Source organism: Caretta caretta, chromosome 14 (genome assembly GCF_965140235.1).
Source record: "Caretta caretta isolate rCarCar2 chromosome 14, rCarCar1.hap1, whole genome shotgun sequence".
Lineage (NCBI taxonomy): Eukaryota > Metazoa > Chordata > Testudines > Cheloniidae > Caretta > Caretta caretta.
The window spans coordinates 9,151,758-9,176,197 of NC_134219.1; the positions used below are offsets into that span (position 1 = coordinate 9,151,758).

General features: G+C 44.8%; 2 protein-coding genes across 5 annotated transcripts; one reads left to right on the forward strand and one right to left on the reverse strand.

Moving 5' to 3' along the window:
* Window positions 1–879: 879 nt before the first annotated feature.
* On the reverse strand, window positions 880–4,979 carry LOC142069023 (uncharacterized). Its single transcript, XM_075119235.1, has 2 exons — window positions 2,041–4,979; window positions 880–1,454 (listed from the first exon to the last, which is right to left on the reverse strand). The coding sequence occupies exons 1-2, from the start codon at window positions 2,594–2,596 to the stop codon at window positions 934–936; spliced, it is 1,077 nt and encodes a 358-aa protein (XP_074975336.1). The 5' UTR covers window positions 2,597–4,979; the 3' UTR covers window positions 880–933.
* LOC142069022 (sterile alpha motif domain-containing protein 9-like) lies at window positions 4,961–20,409 on the forward strand. 4 transcript variants are annotated; one of them, XM_075119221.1, is made up of 4 exons: window positions 4,961–5,176; window positions 11,527–11,709; window positions 13,153–13,200; window positions 14,345–20,409. In XM_075119221.1, the coding sequence occupies exons 3-4, from the start codon at window positions 13,197–13,199 to the stop codon at window positions 19,138–19,140; spliced, it is 4,800 nt and encodes a 1,599-aa protein (XP_074975322.1). In that variant the 5' UTR covers window positions 4,961–5,176; window positions 11,527–11,709; window positions 13,153–13,196; the 3' UTR covers window positions 19,141–20,409. The 4 variants fall into 4 exon arrangements, with proteins under 4 accessions (XP_074975322.1, XP_074975321.1, XP_074975324.1 ...); XM_075119220.1 differs by having other exon boundaries at window positions 11,527–11,699; window positions 14,345–20,408; XM_075119223.1 differs by lacking the exon at window positions 11,527–11,709.
* Window positions 20,410–24,440: the final 4,031 nt, after the last annotated feature.

Here is a 24,440-nt window from a genome sequence, read left to right on the forward strand (position 1 = left end):
GGCTTTGCTGCAATGGGATTCCCTAACTGTGGTGGGGCTATAGACGGAACCCATATCCCTATCTTGGCACCGGAGCACCAAGCCGCCGAGTACATAAACCGCAAGGGGTACTTTTCGATAGTGCTGCAAGCTCTGGTGGATCACAAGGGACGTTTCACCAACAGCAACGTGGGATGGCCGGGAAAGGTGCATGATGCTCGCATCTTCAGGAACTCTGGTCTGTTTCAAAAGCTGCAGGAAGGGACTTTATTCCCAGACCAGAAAATAACTGTTGGGGATGTTGAAATGCCTATATGTATCCTTGGGGACCCAGCCTACCCCTTAATGCCATGGCTCATGAAGCCGTACACAGGCAGCCTGGACAGTAGTCAGGAGCTGTTCAACTACAGGCTGAGCAAGTGCAGAATGGTGGTAGAATGTGCATTTGGACGTTTAAAGGCGCGCTGGCGCAGTTTACTGACTCGCTTAGACCTCAGCGAAACCAATATTCCCACTGTTATTACTGCTTGCTGTGTGCTCCACAGTATCTGTGAGAGTAAGGGGGAGACGTTTATGGCGGGGTGGGAGGTTGAGGCAAATCGCCTGGCTGCTGGTTACCAGGGCGGTTAGAAGAGCACAGGAGGGTGCGGTACGCATCAGAGAAGCTTTGAAAACCAGTTTCATGACTGGCCAGGCTACAGTGTGAAAGTTCTGTTTGTTTCTCCTTGATGAAACCCCCCGCCCCTTGGTTCACTCTACTTCCCTGTAAGCTAACCACCCTCCCCTCCTCCCTTTAATCATTGCTTGCAGAGCCAATAAAGTCATTGCTGCTTCACAGTCATGCATTCGTTATTCATTCATCACACAAATAGGGGGATGACTACCAAGGTATCCCAGGAGGGGTGGTGGAGGAGGGAAGGAAAATGCCGCACAGCACTTTAAAAGTTTACAACTTTAAAATTTATTGAATGACAGCCTTCTTTTTTTTGGGCAATCCTCTGTGGTGGAGTGGCTGGTTGGCCGGAGGCCCCCCCACCGCGTTCTTGGGCGTCTGGGTGTGGAGACTATGGAACTTGGGGAGGAGGGCGGTTGGTTACAGAGGGGCAGCAGTGGCAGTCTGTGCTCCAGCTGCCTTTGCTGCAGCTCAACCATACACTGGAGCATACTGGTTTGGTCCTGCAGCAGCCTCAGCATTGAATCCTGCCTCCTCTCATCACGCTGCCGCCACATTTGAGCTTCAGCCCTGTCTTCAGCCCGCCACTTACTCTCTTCAGCCCTCCACCTCTCCTCCCGGTCATTTTGTGCTTTCCTGCACTCTGACATTATTTGCCTCCACGCATTCGTCTGTGCTCTGTCAGTGTGGGAGGACAGCATGAGCTCGGAGAACATTTCATCGCGAGTGCGTTTTTTTTTCTTTCTAATCTTCACTAACCTCTGGGAAGGAGAAGATCCTGTGATCATTGAAACACATGCAGCTGGTGGAGAAAAAAAAAGGGACAGCGGTATTTAAAAAGACATTTTATAAAACAGTCGCTACACTCTTTCAGGGTAAACCTTGCTGTTAACATTACATACATAGCACATGTGCTTTCGTTACAAGGTCGCATTTTGCCTCCTCCCACCGCGTGACTACCCCTTCAACCTTCTCCCCTCCCTGTGGCTAACAGCGGGGAACATTTCTGTTTAGCCACAGGCAAACAGCCCAGCAGGAATGGGCTCCTCTGAGTGTCCCCTGAAGAAAAGCACTCTATTTCAACCAGGTGACCATGAATTATATCTCACTCTCCTGAGGATAACACAGAGAGATAAAGAACAGATTTTGGTTGAATGCCAGCAAACATACACTGCAATGCTTTGTTCTACAGTGATTCCCGAGTACGTGTTACTGGCCTGGAGTGGTAAAGTGTCCTACCATGAAGGACGAAATAAGGCTGCCCTCCCCAGAAACCTTTTGCAAAGGCTTTAGGACTACATCTAGGAGAACCGCAAATGCCAGGGCAAAGTAATCTTTTCACATGCTTGCTTTTAAACCATGTATAGCATTTTAAAAGGTACCCTCACGAGAGGTCCCTTCTCCGCCTGCTGGGTCCAGGAGGCAGCCTTGGGTGGGTTCGGGGGGTACTGGCTCCAGGACCAGGATGAGAAACAGTTCCTGGCTGTCGGGAAAACCGGTTTCTCCACTTGCTTGCTGTGAGCTATCTACAACCTCCTCCTCATCATCATCTTCTTCGTCCCCAAAACCTACTTCCGTATTGCCTCCATCTCCATTGAAGGAGTCAAACAACACGGCTGGGGTAGTGGTGGCTGAACCCCCTAAAATGGCATGCAGCTCATCATAGAAGCGGCATGTTTGGGGCTCTGACCCAGAGCGGCTGTTCGCCTCTCTGGTTTTCTGGTAGGCTTGCCTCAGTTCCTTCAGTTTCACGCGGCACTGCTTCGGGTCCCTGTTATGGCCTCTGTCCTTCATGCCCTGGGAGATTTTCAGAAAGGTTTTGGCATTTCCAAAACTGGAACGGAGTTCTGATAGCACGGATTCCTCTCCCCAAACAGCGATCAGATCCCGTACCTCCCGTTCAGTCCATGCTGGAGCTCTTTTGCGATTCTGGGACTCCATCATGGTCACCTGCAGCTTGCCACGCTGGCCAAACAGGAAATGAGATTCAAAAGTTCGCGGTTCTTTTCCTGTCTACCTGGCCAGTGCATCTGAGTTGAGAGGACTGTCCAGAGCGGTCAGAATGGAGCACTCTGGGATAGCTCCCGGAGGCCAATACCATCGAATTGTGTCCACAGTACCCCAAATTCGAGCCGGCAACGTCGATTTAAGCGCTAATCCACTTGTCAGGGGTGGAGTAAGGAAATCGATTTTAAGAGCCCTTTAAGTCGAAATAAAGGGCTTCATTGTGTGGACGGGTGCAGGTTTAAATCGATTTAACGCTGCTAAATTCGACCTAAAGTCCTAGTGTAGACCAGGGCAAAAGAACCTTGAACTATGGCTCTTAAAGCAGCTCCCTAGAACTGAGCCTGGGCCCAGAGACACCTCACAGCAAAAGCCTGTTCTGACAAATTGGTGATAGCACCTGTATCATAGGTCTGTACAGCATGCACCCCTGCAACCTGGCTGATGCTACTAGTACTACTGTAATATGTCTAAGCAGGGCAGCTGATACACATGTCCTCCCTGGAACTAGAGACAGATGGGTTCAGGCTAAGATCTGTTTCTAAATGGTATTCTGTGACCTTACTACTGTGTCTGCCTCCCTACATGTGATCCGACAACATCACAGGGCAGGCAGCTGGGGAGAGGTAATTTAAGGAGTAACTAACAGCAAAGCTCTCCCTCCTGCCTGGGCATTTTGCTGCCAGCTGCACAGCCACACCCTGACCAATGTTCCAGCAGTGAGGGCATCAATGCCTTCTGCTTCCTGTAGCGGTCATACAGGAAGGTCCCTGCCCAGCCTGCACCCCTTGCCCTCCAGAAGGCATCATCAGGCCCTCTTCCCCATAGGCCTCCCAGGCCACCCCCCACCATGCCTCTTGAGCTGCCTCCATGACATTCAGCTGGTCCACCTCTAAACTGCGCCCAGAGATTACCTGTACGTTTTTGCTTCACGTAAGCCACTTCCTCGCCCTCATGACCCATCTCAACACCACTTGCTGCCATCCATCTGAGGCTGGGCGGTTGGGCGGGCGAGGAATCCACTCTTGTTCCACAGCTAAACTGGGGCAGCTCCTTCATGGAGCCATGAGCATGTGTGTGTGCATGGCATGGGTCTCTCTCTCTCACACACACCCACACCCTGCCCCAACACCTGTTCCTTTTGCTGCAAGAGGGAGACCTTGGTGCTCTGTGGGTTGTGTCAGGTCACAGCGCCTCTTTGGGCTCCTGCAGAACCTCTTACTGAGGGTCCGGCTGCACATCTCCCTGCAATTCCTGATTTATGCACAGTCCAAGGTTTTTCAGCCCATCCCTGTAGTGTACAAACAGTTCCTTGTATTGGAGAACATTTCCTACAAAACACCTGGAGTGTGGGGTTGTTTTTCTGGAAGGGAAGGTTGGTAGGGCGACCCTACATCCTGTTTTGGCTGGGACAGTCCCTTTTTATAAGCCCTGTCTGGCCATCCCGCTTTTTTTTGGCAAACATGGGCATTTGCTCTTGCCACTGATCTGATCATCAGTTGGTAAGAGCAAAGTAGACAAAAGCGCATTTTTTCCCAAAAAGGTGGGTTGCAACCCCTAGAAGTCACAGGGCTCTGCATGGGCGGGTGGCAGGGATCTTGGGCCAGCCCCATGTGCAGGGGATAGAGGGGTGCCTCGAGCTGGCCCTGTGTGTGGGGGGAGGGGGGGCTCGGTCTGGTCCTGCTTGCAGGGGGCTGAAGGGGGGGCCTCGGGCCAGCCCAAGGAGAGCAACAGGGAGGCTTTGGGGGTGGTGGTGGGGCCTCAGGCTGGCCCCGCGTGGGCAGGCAGCAAGGGGGTTTGGGCCAGCAGGGAGAGTGGGTGCCTTGGGCTGGCAGGGAGCAGCACTCACACCGGGAGGGGGGCACCTTGGACCAGTCACCCTGGGGGGGGGAGGGATTCTTTGTCATCCCCCCTGCCCCCCCCAGGGCTTCATTTGGGAGGGCTAACAGTACAGCCTGCAGCGAAGGGCTGCCTACGCACAAATGTTGTACTGCTTTAACCAGACCAGTACTACCACCCTAGCACGGAGGCAGCTATCTTGGTAAAAGGCGCTTATACTGTGATAGCTTATTCCCCTAAGGAAAGGTGTTATAAAGCACCTGAACACCAGCACTGGTTACAAATGAGGGTTGTGCAGATTTAGCTATTTCAGTAAGAAAAACCTACATGGTTAAATCAGGCCATAAACTGCATAGACCAGGCCTAAGGCAAGCTAAACAGCTGAGCTCAAAGCTCAACACGGAAGTGTCCCGCTTTGTACTTGATGATTTCTAGCCAGGCTCAGTCTGGTGGGTGGAGACTTGGACAAGTTTCAAGCTCACTTCTGGGGAGAAGCTCTCGCACTCTCTCCCACGCACTTTTGGGGACATCAGCCAACATGGGCTACTGTCCAGCCCTGTGATCAGTTCCTCTTTTCACAAACAAATCTCCAACTGTAAAGGGGAAAGTTTCCTCTCTCAGAACTGGCGCTTCCGTGAGTGAGCGAGCAGGCAGCTTCTTCCCCGCTGCAGCCTGAGTCAGGTAAGCCTTCCCTGTAGCACTACTCGAGAGTTGGCTCAAAACTCAGAACCTTGACGTCTTAATTAAATGTAGTTTGGCGGGAAAGGGGCTGGGCATGGTGGATGGGGATGAATATGACCTTCTTTGTGGGTATTTAGTTCTGGGTCACTCAGTGCTAGTGACTCTCCCTAAGGCATAGCAGGGATCAGAAGAATGAAGCCTTGCACTGCAACGGCCATGTTCCCCGAGGCCTATTATCTTCCTTCCGCTCCCAGATTCTGAACCTTTCCTCTCTCGGGGAGGCCTGTTGTTCAGGCAGGAATCTGTTTCTAGGGCCAATGGCCCCTTCTGCAAGAAGCCTGTGGCAGTGGGCTAAGAGGAAGATTTGCCTGCCAGTTTGTATTCAGTCTGCCTCCCCACTCTCTCTGCAGATTAAATCCCATGGGTGGATCTCTGGGTAATGCAGCCCCCGATGGCGTTATCTTTGCCAGCTAATCGGTCTCTGCCGGGCCCATGATGAATGTCCCCAACCCTAGCATTGCCCCACACAAATACAGAGCCACCCATCCTGTCCCCTTGGAGCAGCTCTGTATTAAACTGCAGGATCAGAATCCACATTGATCCCCACCCCCTTAACTTCCAACACTGATGTTGAGGATCTGGGTTTCTGTCACTCAGGATGGGGAAATTCCACATCTAAGACCCTGATTTGCAAACTTGTTGACCTCCAGAAAACTAGGCCCCCAGGGTTCATGGTTTCTCTATATTCCCTTTTCACATACAGGAAAACAATCAAACCCATAAGAAAAGATATATAAGCAAGCAGGCAGGCTAGCCCTATGGGCTACAAAACTACTGCAGTCAGTCACTGACAACCCTCCTCCCGCGCATAGTGTGGACTTGGGGAGGGTCCCATTGTGGTACAGAAGCAGCATAATCACTCTACACCACGCTATGATGGTAGTGAAATAGGACTGAGAGCCACTCTGTGGCTGCCAAAACAACCCCTTAGGCCCATAAGCAGTGGATTGTAACATAGGGCAGCCCACGGGGGATTGCTCTAACTTCAGTGGGGGCCAGGATAAAGGTAATTTTTATCCTCCCAGTGGGGTTGGTTCTGATCAGGAACGTAACAACTTAGCCCTGGTCTACACTAGGACTTTAGATCGAATTTAGCAGCGTTAAATCGATTTAAACCTGCACCCGTCCACACAATGAAGCCCTTTATTTCGACTTAAAGGGCTCTTAAAATCGATTTCCTTACTCCACCCCTGACAAGTGGATTAGCGCTTAAATCGACGTTGCCGGCTCGAATTTGGGGTACTGTGGACACAATTCGATGGTATTGGCCTCCGGGAGCTATCCCAGAGTGCTCCATTCTGACCGCTCTGGACAGCGCTCTCAACTCAGATGCACTGGCCAGGTAGACAGGAAAAGAACCGCGAACTTTTGAATCTCATTTCCTGTTTGGCGAGCGTGGCAAGCTGCAGGTGACCATGCAGAGCTCATCAGCAGAGGTGACCATGATGGAGTCCCAGAATCGCAAAAGAGCTCCAGCATGGACTGAACGGGAGGTACGGGATCTGATCGCTGTTTGGGGAGAGGAATCCGTGCTATCAGAACTCCGTTCCAGTTTTCGAAATGCCAAAACCTTTCTGAAAATCTCCCAGGGCATGAAGGACAGAGGCCATAACAGGGACCCGAAGCAGTGCCGCGTGAAACTGAAGGAGCTGAGGCAAGCCTACCAGAAAACCAGAGAGGCGAACGGCCGCTCTGGGTCAGAGCCCCAAACATGCCGCTTCTATGATGAGCTGCATGCCATTTTAGGGGGTTCAGCCACCACTACCCCAGCCGTGTTGTTTGACTCCTTCAATGGAGATGGAGGCAATACAGAAGTAGGTTTTGGGGACGAAGAAGATGATGAGGAGGAGGTTGTAGATAGCTCACAGCAAGCAAGCGGAGAAACCGGTTTTCCCGACAGCCAGGAACTGTTTCTCACCCTAGACCTGGAGCCAGTACCCCCCGAACCCACCCAAGGCTGCCTCCTGGACTCAGCAGGCGGAGAAGGGACCTCTGGTGAGTGTACCTTTTAAAATGCTATACATGGTTTAAAAGCAAGCATGTGAAAGGATTACTTTGCCCTGGCATTTGCGGTTCTGCCTTTGCAAAAGGTTTCTGGGGAGGGCAGCCTTATTTCGTCCTTCATGGTAGGACACTTTACCACTCCAGGCCAGCAACACGTACTGGGGAATCACTGTAGAACAAAGCATTGCAGTGTATGTTTGCTGGCATTCAACCAAAATCCGTTCACGCGGTGGGAGGAGGCAAAATGCGACCTTGTAACGAAAGCACATGTGCTATGTATGTAATGTTAACTTTCAAGGTTTACCCTGAAAGAGTGTAGCCACTGTTTTATAAAATGTGTCTTTTTAAATACCGCTGTCCCTTTTTTTTTCTCCACCAGCTGCATGTGTTTCAATGATCACAGGATCTTCTCCTTCCCAGAGGCTAGTGAAGCTTAGAAAGAAAAAAAAACGCACTCGCGATGAAATGTTCTCCGAGCTCATGCTGTCCTCCCACACTGACAGAGCACAGACGAATGCGTGGAGGCAAATAATGTCAGAGTGCAGGAAAGCACAAAATGACCGGGAGGAGAGGTGGAGGGCTGAAGAGAGTAAGTGGCGGGCTGAAGAGAGTAAGTGGCGGGCTGAAGACAGGGCTGAAGCTCAAAGGTGGCGGCAGCGTGATGAGAGGAGGCAGGATTCAATGCTGAGGCTGCTGCAGGACCAAACCAGTATGCTCCAGTGTATGGTTGAGCTGCAGCAAAGGCAGCTGGAGCACAGACTGCCACTGCAGCCCCTCTGTAACCAACCGCCCTCCTCCCCAAGTTCCATAGCCTCCACACCCAGACGCCCAAGAACACGGTGGGGAGGCCTCCGGCCAACCAGCCACTCCCCCACAGAGGATTGCCCAAAAAAAAGAAGGCTGTCATTCAATAAATTTTAAAGTTGTAAACTTTTAAAGTGCTGTGCTTAAAGTGCTGTGTGGCATTTTCCTTCCCTCCTCCACCACCCCTCCTGGGATACCTTGGTAGTCATCCCCCTATTTGTGTGATGAATGAATAACGAATGCATGACTGTGAAGCAGCAATGACTTTATTGGCTCTGCAAGCAATGATTAAAGGGAGGAGGGGAGGGTGGTTAGCTTACAGGGAAGTAGAGTGAACCAAGGGGCGGGGGGATTCATCAAGGAGAAACAAACAGAACTTTTACACCGTAGCCTGGCCAGTCATGAAACTGTTTTTCAAAGCTTCTCTGATGCGTACCGCGCCCTCCTGTGCTCTTCTAACCGCCCTGGTGTCTGGCTGCGCGTAACCAGCAGCCAGGCGATTTGCCTCAACCTCCCACCCCGCCATAAACGTCTCCCCCTTACTCTCACAGATATTGTGGAGCACACAGCAAGCAGTAATAACAGTGGGAATATTGGTTTCGCTGAGGTCTAAGCGAGTCAATAAACTGCGCCAGCGCGCCTTTAAACGTCCAAATGCACATTCTACCACCATTCTGCACTTGCTCAGCCTGTAGTTGAACAGCTCCTGACCACTGTCCAGGCTGCCTGTGTACGGCTTCATGAGCCATGGCATTAAGGGGTAGGCTGGGTCCCCAAGGATACATATAGGCATTTCAACATCCCCAACAGTTATTTTCTGGTCTGGGAATAAAGTCCCTTCCTGCAGCTTTTGAAACAGACCAGAGTTCCTGAAGATGCGAGCGTCATGTACCTTTCCCGGCCATCCCACGTTGATGTTGGTGAAACGTCCCTTGTGATCCACCAGAGCTTGCAGCACTATTGAAAAGTACCCCTTGCGGTTTATGTACTCGGCGGCTTGGTGCTCCGGTGCCAAGATAGGGATATGGGTTCCATCTATAGCCCCACCACAGTTAGGGAATCCCATTGCAGCAAAGCCATCCACTATGACCTGCACATTTCCCAGGGTCACTACCCTTGATATCAGCAGATCTTTGATTGCGTGGGCTACTTGCATCACAGCAGCCCCCACAGTAGATTTGCCCACTCCAAATTGATTCCCAACTGACCGGTAGCTGTCTGGCGTTGCAAGCTTCCACAGGGCTATCGCCACTCGCTTCTCAACTGTGAGGGCTGCTCTCATCTTGGTATTCATGCGCTTCAGGACAGGGGAAAGCAAGTCACAAAGTTCCATGAAAGTGCCCTTACGCATGCGAAAGTTTCGTAGCCACTGGGAATCGTCCCAGACCTGCAACACTATGCGGTCCCACCAGTCTGTGCTTGTTTCCCGAGCCCAGAATCGGCGTTCCACAGCATGAACCTGCCCCATTAGCACCATGATGCATGCATTGTCAGGGCCCATGCTTTCAGAGAAATCTGTGTCCATGTCCTGATCACTCACGGGACCGCGCTGACGTCGCCTCCTCGCCCGGTATCGCGTTGCCATGTTCTGGTGCTGCATATACTGCTGAATAATGCGTGTGGTGGTTAATGTGCTCCTAATTGCCAAAGTGAGCTGAGCGGGCTCCATGCTTGCCGTGGTATGGCGTCCGCACAGAAAAAAGGCGCGGAACGATTGTCTGCCGTTGCTCTGACGGAGGGAGGGGCGACTGACGACACGGCTTACAGGGTTGGCTTCAGGGAGCTAAAATCAACAAAGGGGGTGCCTGTACATCAAGGAGTATTTCAGGCAGGACTGCACGGAGGGTTCCAATAAGAAATGGTGCACCTAAGTTATCGTTGTTATTGGAACAAGGAGGTTAGCCTGGCCTCTGATTGATACATGGCTAGATTTACCTCGCTGCACCTTCTCTGTGAGTGACTGCAGTGTGACCTAGAGGAATGAGTCCCCTAGACAGGGGAGGAGGCAAATGAGTACAAAACAAATCTGGTCTATTTCTTGTTTTGACCCACTCCATCTATCTTTTACATCTTTGGCTGGCAGCAGACGGTGCAGAAGGACTGCATGCCATCCACATCTCATGGCTGCTTGGCAGAAGATGGTACAGTACGCCTGCTAGCCATCCCCATCTCTTGCCTGCCTGGCAGAAGATGGTGCAATACGACTGCTAGCAATCCTCATCTCTTGCCTGCCTGGCAGAAGATGGTACAGTACGACTGCTAGCAGTCCGTATTGCCTGCCTGCTCACCATAAGACGGTTCAATAGGACTGACTGCAGGACTAAAGAGAATGACCTGGTCAAGTCACTCCAAATTTAGTCCCTGCGCCCATGTCTGCCCAGGCGCTCCCAGCCGACGCGGCCAGGAGCACCTCGGACACGATGAGGACGACTACCAATCGTATTGCACCGTCTGCTGCCAGAAGGCAAGGGGTTGCTGCTACTGTGCAGCAAAGCCGTACCGCGTCTGCCAGCACCCAGGAGACATAGGGTGACGGTTACCTGAGCGGGCTCCATGCTTGCCATGGTATGGCGTCTGCACAGGTAACTCAGGAAAAAAGGCGCGAAATGATTGTCTGCCCTTGCTTTCACGGGGGGAGGGAGGGAACGGGAGGCTGACGATATGTACCCAGAACCACCTGCGACAATGTTTTAGCCCCATCAGGCATTGGGATCTCAACCCAGAATTCCAATGGGCAGCGGAGACTGCGGGAACTGTGGGATAGCTACCCACAGTGCAACGCTCCGGAAGTCGACGCTTGCCTCGGTACTGTGGAAGCGCTCCGCCGAGTTAATGCACTTAATGCACTTAGAGCATTTACTGTGGGGACACACACACTCGAATTTATAAAACCGATTTCTAAAAAACCGACTTCTATAAATTCGACCTTATTCCGTAGTGTAGACATACCCTTAGAAATACATCCAGCTCTTACACTTTGCTGCCTCCTTGAGGAGCTTTTTAGCCAGGACGGTCAAAAATAACTTGTTTCCTCAAAAACTCTCACTGCATTTTCAGGTCCCATTTTGTGTACTTCAGGGTGTGGGCTGCGACCACTCCCCACCAAGGAATTAACATTCCCACTTTGCTCATAGGGAAAGGTTTCATTGAATCAGGCCTCAAACCAAGAGGCTAAGATCAGCTAAAAAGAAAAGAACTTTAAAAAGTATTTGTATAATCTAGAGTTGCTTTTGCAAAATAATTTAGGGGGCTATTGACTGCATAGGTAGCAGATACCCATCACACTCTCGCATCTGTTCCAGGGTCTTGCTGTTTATTTAAATGTGTGAATTTGTTCCCCATTCTGTTTTAACCCCTTAACACCAATCTCTCCCACCCCCACACTAGCCTGCTGCCCCTTCTTCGCCCTACCCTTCACAGGAATTGGACCATCTTTCTCCAATCCTATGCTCACGCCTGCTTAACTTGCCTTTTTGCTGCAGGCTGCTCTCTTGATCCACTCTAAGGATTCTTCTGCCTTTAAATCTGAATTCACAGCACATCCTTGAAGCAGGTAGGAGCCTGGAATTGCCACTATGGAACTGGATCTCAGCTGTGTAGAAACCCGCCTCCACTGACCTGGCATGAGAGAGCAGAATTTACCTGTCAGAGTGTGGTACGGAAATGTCTGTGGCTATTATTTATACTTACAAATTTTCCTTGACATATTCTGTCACCTGTTATTCTTTAACTGTCTATTCTATTGTCTCAGTTTGCTTGAGGGACCTTTTATAAATATTTATTTGCAGGCATTATTAAATTTCTGTTTTCTCATTCTCTTGTGTAATTGTATTATTGGGCATTATTTTGCACACTGCACTTTTGGATAAGTTGTTTGTAATATAGGAATAAACTACACCAGTTTAAGGCACCTTTATGCCAAACTAAGTGTGTCAACAGTAAGGAGGGGACAGGATTGTACCACTTTAAAGTATAATGCTATAAAGCAGTACAACTTCTGTAGACAAGGCTCTAGAATGTGGTTTCGCTGATTTACGTGATATAAGCAGCAAAGAGTCGTGTGGCACCTTATAGACTAACAGATGGAGTGTAAGCTTTTGTGAGCAAATACCCACTTCATCGGATTTCCACTGCATGCCTCCGACGAAGTGGGTATTTGCTCACGAAAGCTTATGCTCCAATACGTCTGTTAGTCTATAAGGTGCCACACGACTCTTTGCTGCTGTTACAGATCCAGACTAACACGGCTACCCCTCTGATACATGATATAACCAGAGTCCCACTGACTTACAAACTTTGCCAACTGACTACAGGAGCAGGACAAGTAATTATTTTTGCTCACTAAGCAAAGCAGCATTAAGCAGGCTCTTAAGAGCCCTCTCTTAATTTGGCACTACGTAAGGTACTGTCCAGAGAAGTGCATTACTGGGGAGAAGACAGAATAAACAGACCTTTGTAAAGGTGAAGAGGTGGAATTCAGACCACACTGTAACAGGTTTAATGCAGTAGTTAAACTTTTAAATTATAATTCTGCCAGCCTTGTGTTGGCTGTTCTGTGGCCTATCTGAAATCTAGTTATCAGAATAGTTTCAGTCCAGCGTTCAAGAAGAGAAATACACACCCAAGAATCAATGGCCAAAAGCCTAAGCTATCTGTTCACCCCTGCAGCTGATCCCTCCAGCACCAAGCTTGGACAGCTACTGCCCCTACTTAGGATGACCAGATGTCCCGATATTTGGGGCTTTTTCTTATATAGGCTCCTATTACCCTCCAATCTCTATCCCAGTTTTTCACACTTGCCCTGCTGTATCTGTTCCAGCTTTTACCAGATTCCCAAGAAAAAGTAGAATGGAGCGGGGCAGAGGAGGGAATGGCTACTGGCCCTGGTTTATGAGTAAGAGATTCTCACCTTGTAGTTTGTACATTATTAAGTTTATTTTTCCATCCCTTTCATACTGGGGTCTGAAAGACAGAGCTAGATGGCAAACCCAGGTTTATATTCAGTAAATAACAAACACATAAATGGATCCCTCACATCCCCCCAAAAGTGAGTGAACAATATAGAAACAAATAGTTAAGCTCTTTGTTATGGCTTTCCCCCCCTTTAGATCAGTTTCTGCGCAAGAGGATAAACAACTACTTCTACAAGAAAATGGGTATGTCTCTCTTTTAAGATGTTTGTACTTCTTGGGTAATGGAATTTGCTTTAACAATATTTCCCTTTTGAATATATAACATTTTACTTATCTAACGTGTGGGGCAAACTAGTGAATCTTTTCAGCAGCCCTGGGAGAATGGTAAGGAGGTGGTATCCTCACTGAGGAAGGAACAGACACAGTAGTAACCAGTGATTTCCCCAAGAACAGAGGAAATCAGTGGCACAACTGTAACTAGACCTCAGCACTTGATCCGTAGCTTTTGCCTTCCTCTGAGTTTGCAGCGTGGGGTGTGGTTCGCCTGCTGGGATCATTGGGGCACATCTCATCTGATCAAGCCCCTGCCCTGAAGACTTGGGTACCGAGGGCACCTTGGCCTCTCCTGTTTACAACATTGTGTGCCCAGGCATTCTTTTGAGGACTGAAATGCTTTCGTCTTGCTAACATCTCTGAATAATAATAAGGACTAATAATAGTCCTTGCAGCTACTCCATACAGTCTCCTCTTAGTTTTTGTCTAGACTAGGATAAAAGGTGCATTGTTAGAAAGTTTTAGCTAAACACAGTGGTCTCCAAAGTGGGGTGCGCGGCTCTACCCGCTCCGTCTTCAGCGGCACGCCAGCGGCAGCTTTTTTTTTTTTTTGCTTCCCTAGAGCTGGCTCTGGGGGTGCGCGATCCAAAAAGTTTGGAGACCACTGAGCTAACATGCTTGAGAAGTCTAGTGTAGACAAGCCAGGCTGCCTTTAACAAAGTCTAAGATAGGGGAGTTAAAACCAGGGCATGGGTGGGTGAAGCCTGGCCTTCAACTCAATGCAATTAGTATATGCTGAAATCCAAATTGACTAGAGTTTTCAAACATGTTGTTAGCAAACATCACACATTTAACTCTGGGTCTAGACAAGGCTTTAAAGAGGACCAGAACACTAATTCAAAGTGCATGGTGTGGTGAAATTAGACAAACAAAAGAAAAGAGTAACTCTCCCTGAGTATGCAAAGAGTCCTGTGGCACCTTATAGACTAACAGACGTATTGGAGCATAAGCTTCAGTGGGTGTACACTGCTTTTACAGATCCAGACTAACATGGCTATCCCTCTGATACTTGCCTCCCTAAGTATGTGCTACTGACACAATATTTCATTTTCAGACTACAAAATGTTACCTTTGGCTGAATGGAATGAGTCTCATGTTAGATGCTGGCTCGAATCTATTGGAATTAAGAAAGAATATGTAGAAAAGCTCTGTGAAGAGGAAGTGACTGGCCCAGTGCTCAAAGAATTAGATGAACCTTTCCTCAAAAGCATGGGTATGAAAAGAGGCCAAATCCACATAATAACACGGAAAAGAAACGAACTTTTGGAACATTTGCACAAAAATGCAGGGGTAGACTCAGCCCAAGCAGATAATCCCAGCATTAAAGCTTCAGAAGTGTTGGGTTCCGATATCACAACCAATGATGATAAAAAGAGAGTAAAAAACAGGAATTCAGCTGTGTCTATGAAGGCTAATGCACCAACTGAAGAGACAGACAGTGATTTAAAAGCCCTCAGCATCACAGAGCACGAAAGTTTTCATGTAACATCTTACCAGAAGGGATCTTCAGAAACAGACAACACCGGGGCAGTAGAAAAGATTGGTAAGGAGCACACATTAAAAACAATGTCTACTTTTTGCAGGAGAGGAAGTAGAAAAAGTCATTCCTTACATGAAAATACAGTTGAATCATTAACGCTGAGCAAATTCAGACAATTTAAAAATGAAGACATTAATTTTAAATATGTGAAAAACAGAATTCTTGCTCCGGAAACTGGAATCATAGATTTGATCATTCCTTGCCATGAATACAAATCTTTCACAACTGCTGCGAAGCTGGACAGGCAACGATTGCAAGCAAAGTTTGCCTATGAAGTGATTAGATATGCCTCAGCCTGCATGAATGTTCGAACAAATGGCACAATACACTTTGGTGTAATGGACAGTGTTGAAGACGAGGGCTGGAAACACGGACAGATAGCCGGCATACCAGTAAGAGACAGAGACATCTACGTAGATGCATTAGATTACATTGAAAAATGTTTTGAACCATCTGAACAAGAAGCTGCAAGAAATTGCATTCACCCTCCTATTTTTACTGAAGTGATTCAGAAAGACTCTCAAGAACAATACTTTGTGGTAGAGGTTGACATTGAACCATCATCCAGTACAGTGAAGGGAAAGATCTTTCAAGTACGCTTACCTAGATTTAACGAACACAGTAATAAGGTGATTTTCGACAAAATTCCAGTTCTCTATCAAAGAGTGGGAACAAAGTCTGAGCCTGTAAAGAATGAAGAGCTAGTGGCTTTTATTCAGAGTTTACAAGAGAAGGATGTCAGAAGGGAAAAGGCTGAGTCCTCCAGTAATGAGGACCCTATGGAAATTTCCCAAAATTTAGGGCGGAAGTTATCAGTCCTATTCACTGATGGCAAGAACTATATGAATGATTCTCTATTGTACATTCTTGTCGCAAACAGCTGTGGAAAAGAAGATCTGAAATCTGTCAACTTTTTAATGCGCATGAATATTTTCTGTGTGTTTGATTTTGATGAGGATTCCAATGTGTCAGGTTTATATGCCAAGTACAAAGAGCATCATGAAACAAGGTCACATTTCTTGCAAAATTATTCCAATGAAAGCAAGATGAGCACCACTGAATTTCAAAAACATTTGGGCCTATTTGATCACACCAGCTGGATATTTTGCAATGGACGCAGTGACTTCCGTGGGGATGAAAAATCTTGTGATGAAGACACTTGGATTAGAACGAAAAAGAAGTATCTTAAGAAAGCCATTTCATTTATCTGTGATGAAATCCTTCCAAAGGGATCTTTTGTGGTACTTTTCCTACTATCATCACCTGTGGAGAAGCCAATTGTAGACACCTTCCAGGAATTCTACACAGAAATGAATGGTATGGATTATATCATATGCATTGCAGAGTCCAAAGAAAATTATGAGAAGTGGGCTAACCTAGCTCAGGCATCTTGTAGCACTGAGACACTAGAACAGAGGAGCATTGTGGGCATGAAGCTAAGTCACGTAGATGCCACTATTCAAAAATTGATGCCATCTCCAATATGTCCCAGACATTTACCAGTTTCCACAAGAGGTCTGTGTGTGCTTCCAACTCTGGAAGAAGAAAAAATGTCTTCCCTTGAAATATTGTGTGCAGATCAATGTGATGATATCAAACTGGATCTTCTGAGCACAAAAGAAATACAAGAGATAGAACAAACATTTTACCAAGGTAGAAAAGTCAGCTGGAAAAATTTCTGGCTTGCTGATAAAGGGGGCTGTGGAGAAGTCATTGAACGGGAGGCCTGTGAAGAGGTTCATAAAATCTTAGATGATATTTTGCATGGGAACAGAATCAGGTATTCTGTGGCTCAACTAAAAATATTTCATCAACCTGGAAGTGGAGGAAGCACCATTGCAAGGCAAGTACTATGGAAAAGAAGAAAGGATTTAAGATGTGCTGTGGTCAGATCTTCATATTCAACTGCAACTGTCTCCAAGCATGCAGTTAATTTTAGAGAATATGATGAAAATGACATAAAGAATTCTCTCCCAGTGATCCTCCTGATTGAGGACTATGATGAAGATTATCTGGATGAATTAAAGAGTGATTTAATGGATGCAATGGCAGCTCAAAGAAGTCATTTTTCCAAGCCTTGTTTCATCCTCTTGGGCTGTAAACGATCTAATGTCCCTGAAAAGCTTTGCAAAGCTTCTCCCCTCGATACAGTTGCCGTCACTCACAAATTGACAGACCAAGAGAAACACCTGTTTAAAACCAAAATTGAAAAACTTAAAAAGCAGAATGACTTCAAGCCTGCATTTATTCTTACGTTTGTCCTAATGAGTGAGGAGTTTAATGAAACATATGTGAGGGAGTTTGTAGAGCACCTGCTGCAAGGCATAGACCTTTCTTCCCCCGTTACTAATTTAATGAGGTATGTTGCTTTGCTCAATTTCTATGTACACAATTCACACATTTCATTATCACACTGTGAAGCTTTTCTAGGGCTCGGGGCATATACAGAAGAGAGAGTGAGAGAGTATGATTTCAAAAATAACTTAAGTGAACAGGCAAGAGTTATTTTTATTGAATTAAGAGAAAATACCACCTGTATTTCATCTATCCATATCATACATTACCTGGTTGCAAAAGAAATTCTGCATCAGCTCTCAAGAAGTCAGCCTCAGAGTCAAATTGCAATGAAACTTCTTCAGGAAAAAGTGCTTTTAAACCATAGATTTGGACGAGAAGAGTTCATGAAGTTCATCAGAGATTTGTTCATACGACGCGACAAGAAGAGCAGGGGAGACAATACTGACAGCCTCTTCTCTCCATTCATTGAGCATGTCTGTAAGGTTGAAAACTGTGAAAAAGCTATAGAGGTTTTAAAAACTGCATACGAATGCCTGGGAAAAGATGCCTTCTTTGCCCAGCAGCTTGCTCGATTGCATTACAATCATGAAAAATTTGAGGATGCAGAATATTGGGCAGGGGTAGCCAAATCTCATTTGCCAAATGATTCTTTTATTTTGGATACAGAAGGTCAAGTGTACAGGAAATGGTTTAGTTTTACTCTGGACAAAAAGATGTATGAGGCCACTCCTGGTGGAGTCATTGAGATGATAGAAACTGCCCTTAAAGCTATGAAATGCTTCAGGGCTGCACAACAGGCTGCAAAGTCAGAGATCGACAGTATGAACAATGCTGGATATTTTGGAGAGGTTGAAGTGGGATGTCGTGTGCTAAAACTCCTGTCTACACTTGAGGTATTTCCCAGAAACACACAAGGGGAACATCCTGAGCTTGTGCGTTATTTGCTAACAGACTACATTCCTGAGGAAATTAAAAAACCCTGGGGAAAGGTTCACAGTCGTTTAAAAGGCTTACGTCAGAACATTTATAATGCTCTGGACTGGATTTCAGAAGATCTAAGTTACTTCCAAACAGATAAAAACCAAGAGAAACAAGATGAGGAGGCAAAGGAGAAGGAAGAACAAGTTTACAATCCCAGAAAGTGGTTGAAAAGACAGTCTGAGGTATATGCTAAGTTCTTTACCTCAGAGTATCCTATGGGAGAAAACAAAGGAGAACCTGAAACTCAACTCCTCAGACGTATGAACATTTATAAGTACGGTGGTGGCAGTGTCACTACCATTCTTTCATTTTTGACAGATTCAAAGGAGATGAGGTCAGTTGAAAAGCTAGAAAAAATAATTAATTTTTACCCAGATGACCCACAGAAAGAGAGGCTAGAGGATACTGATCTCATCAATTACATTTTGTGTCACATTACACTAGCATGTTTATCTCCTGGATCTTCCAAACTTCTTCCTTTTGAAACTCTTAGAGAACTCAGCAATAGATTTTTTAAACAGAGAAGAACAGCATTTCCAGCAAGTGCCCATTTTTTGCTCACCTTACTGTACTGGCCTGATGATGCATTAGACAAAGAACCTAATCCAGATAAAGATGATATTCTCGTATCAGCTCTTCAGACTATGAAACGCATGCATGACATCAAGGTGAAAAATATTGCTCCAAGAAAGAAAAAAATCTACACACATTTTTTCCTGGGAAAGGGAAGTGGTCTAAGAAAGATTATGCACAAGACCAGGATTGATAAATTAATTGATGGCTCCCTAGATGATCGAAGGTTGAAGTGGCAACATGGTGGTGTGTGGAATATAGGTAAAATACGTGATGTTCTAAGAAGGGTTTCAGGTTGGACAGAGAATGGAAAACTGTTTGTACAGGGTCATGTTGGGCAGATTCATATTGTACCTTTACATTATGATTCCGTGCCTCAAGGAAATGAAAATGTGACATTTTATTTAGGATTTTCATTTAATGGGCTTGTTGCTCATGATATTCAAGTCAATAAGTAAAGAAAAAAAACTCTTCCATAGAGTAAGGTACTTGGGTGCATTAAATTGAGAGTACCCACTGTACTGTTAGAAAACTGTGCTAGTCTTACTTGTTACATTCAGAAAACGTACATCAAGAAATCAAAGTACATGACACCCAGGAAAAAAAAGAAAGCCCAAAGAATTGTGGGGAGAAGCATAATAACCCTGCTTGAAGATCTAGAAAGTCTGGAAACTTATACTTAAGAAAACCTGTTACCATGAATCACAGTGATTGAATAATTATGGGTCCATTCACTTTTTAAGTTTGTTTTATCAGTGAAAAAAAAATTCAAAAGAGTGCAACTCACTAGTATATTAGTTATTGGTAAAACTGAAAAATGCAAAAGAGATAGAGAATGAGAAACCACCGAGGATCATTTGGAGCTATGAGGCCAAATGCACCACAAGACTAAGCAGGTGTTAATGTCAGTTTTATACTTTCCTCCAAAATCCAGACAGTGGATTCCACAGTTGTTACATTGGGTAATTTAATTTTGCTTCTTGGATGCATTAAAAGAATTATAAAATAGAATATAATTTGTAATTGTGTTCTGTAGTTTGGTTTTAGTATTTTCCAAGATGAAGGAAAGAAAATAATTTTAAAGTAAAATTTTAAGCTGTACACATGAACAAAATATGTATCTTAACTATTTAGCATACTTCATTTGTTGTATAGTACCACATATTGAATAACCAAATTCAATAGTGCATCAACTCATTTGTCCATTTTTGGGGGGAAGGGTGCAAGAAAATTGGTGGGCAAGAAAAGTAAGCATTTGTTTAAAAAAATTTGCTGTACTTTGCAAATCAATTTTTTAAAAAAAAAACAGGTAAAATTGGTGAAATAGTGGCTAATCTACCTTAGCATCTTTCTTTTTAAAATATATTAATAGTTTGAAGTAAAAATACTCTAAGCATCATTACAATTTTTCAAATTTGTCTAAGGTAATACACTAAACATGAGCAGTTCTCACACTGCTAGGTTATGTTTTGTAGAAAGGGCACTCACTGATATATCACCCTCATGTTATGTGGTTTAGGACATAACTTGTATGTTTACTGATTTCATAGTCTTATTTGAACATTAGTACTTTATTTCTATTATAATTTACTAATGTTATATTATCATATTATAAATATCTTTACTGCACCAGTTCATTTTTAATGAGGTATTAAAAAAGCGTACTCTAATGAAGTAACAATACGTTATTTTTGGAGTTTGTGTTTTGCTTCTTTTAATATTATTGTATTAACAACTACCTCACTTAAACTTCACTGGAAACTAAAATATCATTTGCATACTGTCTGACTAAACAACCTTTTAAATGAATCCCAACTTGTTTATTGAGTTCTTCAACATAGACAGAAGATAAAAGGGCAAACAGATGGAAATTTTTCTGACATACTCAACATCTGATGGCTCTACGTGCAACCACTTAGTTCTGCAGTTCATTTGAAACTATAATCAGCCACTATTTTCCTATACACAAGGATTAAGCCATACTTCTCTGTTCAAAGTCTGGGGAAAGAGGAAAGTTACTTTTAAATTAAAACTGAGATTGTTAGAAAGAGGGCTGTTAAAATCAGCTGACTTTTTAAACTTAATATAACATCCATGTTGCATATGAGTGACAACACAAAGCCTGAATTCATTAGAACAATTCAGGATTTAAATGTGTCTACATCACAATCAACTATAAATAATGCTAGACTCTGTTACCTTGTTTAAAGAAGATTGACGCTGAATCTGCAGGAAGTAGTGTTGTACAGAAAATGCTCCAAAGTGATGAGCTCTCTCTTGGGTTCAAGTAGACTTTACGGTTGTATTTGAAATCTTTCCCAGTTATTTTTCTTTCTGCTGCATACACAGCTATTAGATTTCCAAAATCAAGCATATGTAGTATCAAGGCAACATTGAGAAGGGATAATTGAGAAGCTTTCTTGCTTGGATTTTCTTCCCCAATAATACTCCAAGTGGAGAAGCTGTAGGCTGTTGGAATATCTAACTTGATCACACCTGCTCTGCTTTTTTCAATCAGAAAGGGTTACTTATCTCATAGTAACTGATTCTTTGAGAGGTAGACACATGTGGATCCCACTCATGGTATATGGGCACCTTAGCACAGTAGCGAGGAACATTTTCACTAGTAGTGTCCAGTAGGGGGTTGTGCTCATGTTCCCCCTCCCAGGGGTTTTGAGAGTGCAGCAACCCCAACCACTACTCAGTTCCTTCACTGCCCAGAATCCAAGTATAACTAGAGCTTTTTCTTGCCATATGTTCCTTAATAAGCCTTGGAATTAAAGGAAAAGGAAGGTAAGCACATATCAAATGGTATAACCAGCAATCATGAAAGTATCTGCTATGGATCCTGGACTCTTTCTTGCTCGAGAACAAAACTTCAGATGCTTTCTCTTCTGATTAAAAGTGAATGGGTCTATTTGGGGAAAAACCCATCTTCGGAAGATTTGGTCCAGTAATTAATCTTTTAATTCCCATTTGTGATATAAAGTCACTTTTTTGCTTAGTGAGTCTGTTAAACCATCATCAAGACTGATACAATTCTTGATATATCACTCCCACAGATCTATGGCTTCTTGACATAGGAGATCTGATCTTGCACTTCCCTGTTTATGTAGTAGACCACTGTGGATTGAGCATGAGAATTTGAATGGAAGAATCTTTGATCAGTGGTATAAACTCTTTGCAAGCTAGATGTATCCATCTCAATTCTAGAATATGTAACTGGCACTCCCAATGAGACCACCAATCATGAGTGTGGATCTGACCTATATGTACTCCCCAATCCTTCTTGGATGCATCTGATATCAGAGTTATGGATGGTATTGGAACAGCAAATGGTATTCCTGCACAAACTTTTTTTTTGTTTTAACTGTCCACTTCAGAGTTAAAAGCTTGACTTAGAATCATCACTCTCTGTGAAATGTTGTGAATTTTGTAATTGTATATTAACTTGATAAAAGCTTGAAAAGGTCTGAATCACAGATGGCTGAGGCTCCCACCAGAGGAAAGATACAAGCTTAAAATATTGGTTAACCTCACATTTCAGTATTTACAGCAGAAGAGGAATGGGGTGAACCAGGATACTAATTAAGCTTTTATATGTGGCTCATTCAGAGCCTTCTCAGCTACATGTGGCAAGGTTGTTTTAAACTAAGGATGGCAGGGCAAAAAATTGATTATTCAACCAGTTTCACGGGAGAAATCACCTTGTGCTGGCCAGTTGACAGCTGGACTGTAAGAATTAGTGCAGAATTTCTGGAAGCTAAGCAGTTAGGCTCATATCTCAAAATCCGCTCAGCGTCACAATGCCTAACTTTGGGTGCCCAGAAAAATCAATGGAGTGCAAAGGTGACCTACAAAGCCTGAGTTAGGTACGTAGGGTCCCTGAACAATGGGGGTGGGGAGAGAGACACCTAAGAACATGATCCACAAAAGCCAGCATGCTAAACTGGGAGCTGCCTAAGCTGGGTAATGCTGATGAGGGGTTGTGCGCTAAGCCCCACTCCAAGTTCAGCTCCTAGGCTGGGGCTGCAGGGAGGTACCTATTTGTACTAGCAGTTCACAGCAGGGAACCTGTCTCCAGGAGTCACTTTAGATGCCTACGTTGTTTCTAGCAAGAATGAGTTAGGCACCTGCCTTGCTTCATGCAAAATGGTCACACGAGTCAAAGGTACATGATGCCATATGGCCTAGCAATTTGAGACACATCATTACTAATGTCTGAGGGCAATCAATATCCGGAAAGATACTGGAACAACTTATTAATCAATTTGTTCAAACATGAAGGATAAAGTGGAAATAGCCAACACGCACTTATCGAGAACGAGTAACACTAAACCAATCTAATTTCCTTCTACAGGCAAGTCTTCTGCTTCCCACAACATTCTCATATGGAAACTACAGAAATATGGTTTAGATTAAATTACTATAAGAGATGTACAACTGGTTGAAAGACCAGATTCAAAGAATTATCAATGGTTCACAATAGAACTGGGAGGAGATATCAAGTGGTACTGGCCACTGTCGGAAGACAGGATACTGGGCTAGCTGGACCTTTGGCCTGACCCAGCATGGCCGTTCTTATGCAAGTAGGATCCATTTTAGGTTCAGTACTACTATTCTTTGTTTTCATTAACAACTTGGATGATGTAGTGGAGAGTATGCTTACAAAATTAGCAGATGACATCAAGCTGGATGAGGTTGCAAGCACTCTGAAATCCAGGACTAGAATTCAGAATTACCTTGATAAATTGAAGATTTGCTCTGAAACCAATAAAGACAGGTGAAAAGTACTAAGGAAGAGAAGTGCACAAATTCAAAATTGGCAATGACTGGCTAGACAGCAGTGCTACAGAAAAGGATCTGGAGGTTACAATGGATCACAAACTGAATGAGTCAACAGTGTGATGCTGTAGCAAAAAAGGCAAATGTCCTTCTGGATAACAGAAGTGTCATATGTAACTGTCATGCTCTACTTGGAAATGGTGAGGCCTCTGCTGAAGTATTATGTCCAGGTTTGGTACATAAGATGTGGACTAATTGGAGAGTCCAGAGGACAGTAAAAATTATAAAAGGTTTAAAAGACATAACTTATGAGGAAAGGTTAAAAAACTGGACGTGTTTGGTTTTGAGAAAAGATTACTGAGGGTGGACCTGATAAGTCTTCAAATATGTAAAAGACTTACTTTTAGGTACTGCACATCAGTTGTTCGTGTTTAATTATTCTGTGCCAATTTAGTACCCATACCACTCCCGCTAAAAGGATCTTCCCAGTCCTTATTTGGTCAAATATGCCTTAATCTAAAAGCACAGCTGCACTGTTTATTCCAGTATTGTGTCTTACTAACACACGTGTAGTTAAGCAGTTTTGGGAGCTTGTATTAATTTTAATCATCAGTGTTACATTACTGAGACCTACAGAAAACAAAAGAAGCCAGAATTTTTTAAAAAGCTACCAAAAAACATCCCAAAAAATTAGCAAGGCTGAGCACAAAAATCTGATTTGGGTTGTTTGTAGCCTCAAAGACTAATACTTGATTAACATACCCAATTTAAATGTTTTACACAGCTGAGCAGTACGCATTGTTTGGCATGTTATTGCAGCATATGTCACCTAATATCTCTGCAGATAAACTGTGTCTTTATTCATTTGCCTGATTTCATTATGCTATTTAAGCTGAAAGTCGGCTGAAAACATACTTTTTTATACTTAAAATTGTTGTGAAGCACTTCAACACAATGTGTTGCGAATTTTAAA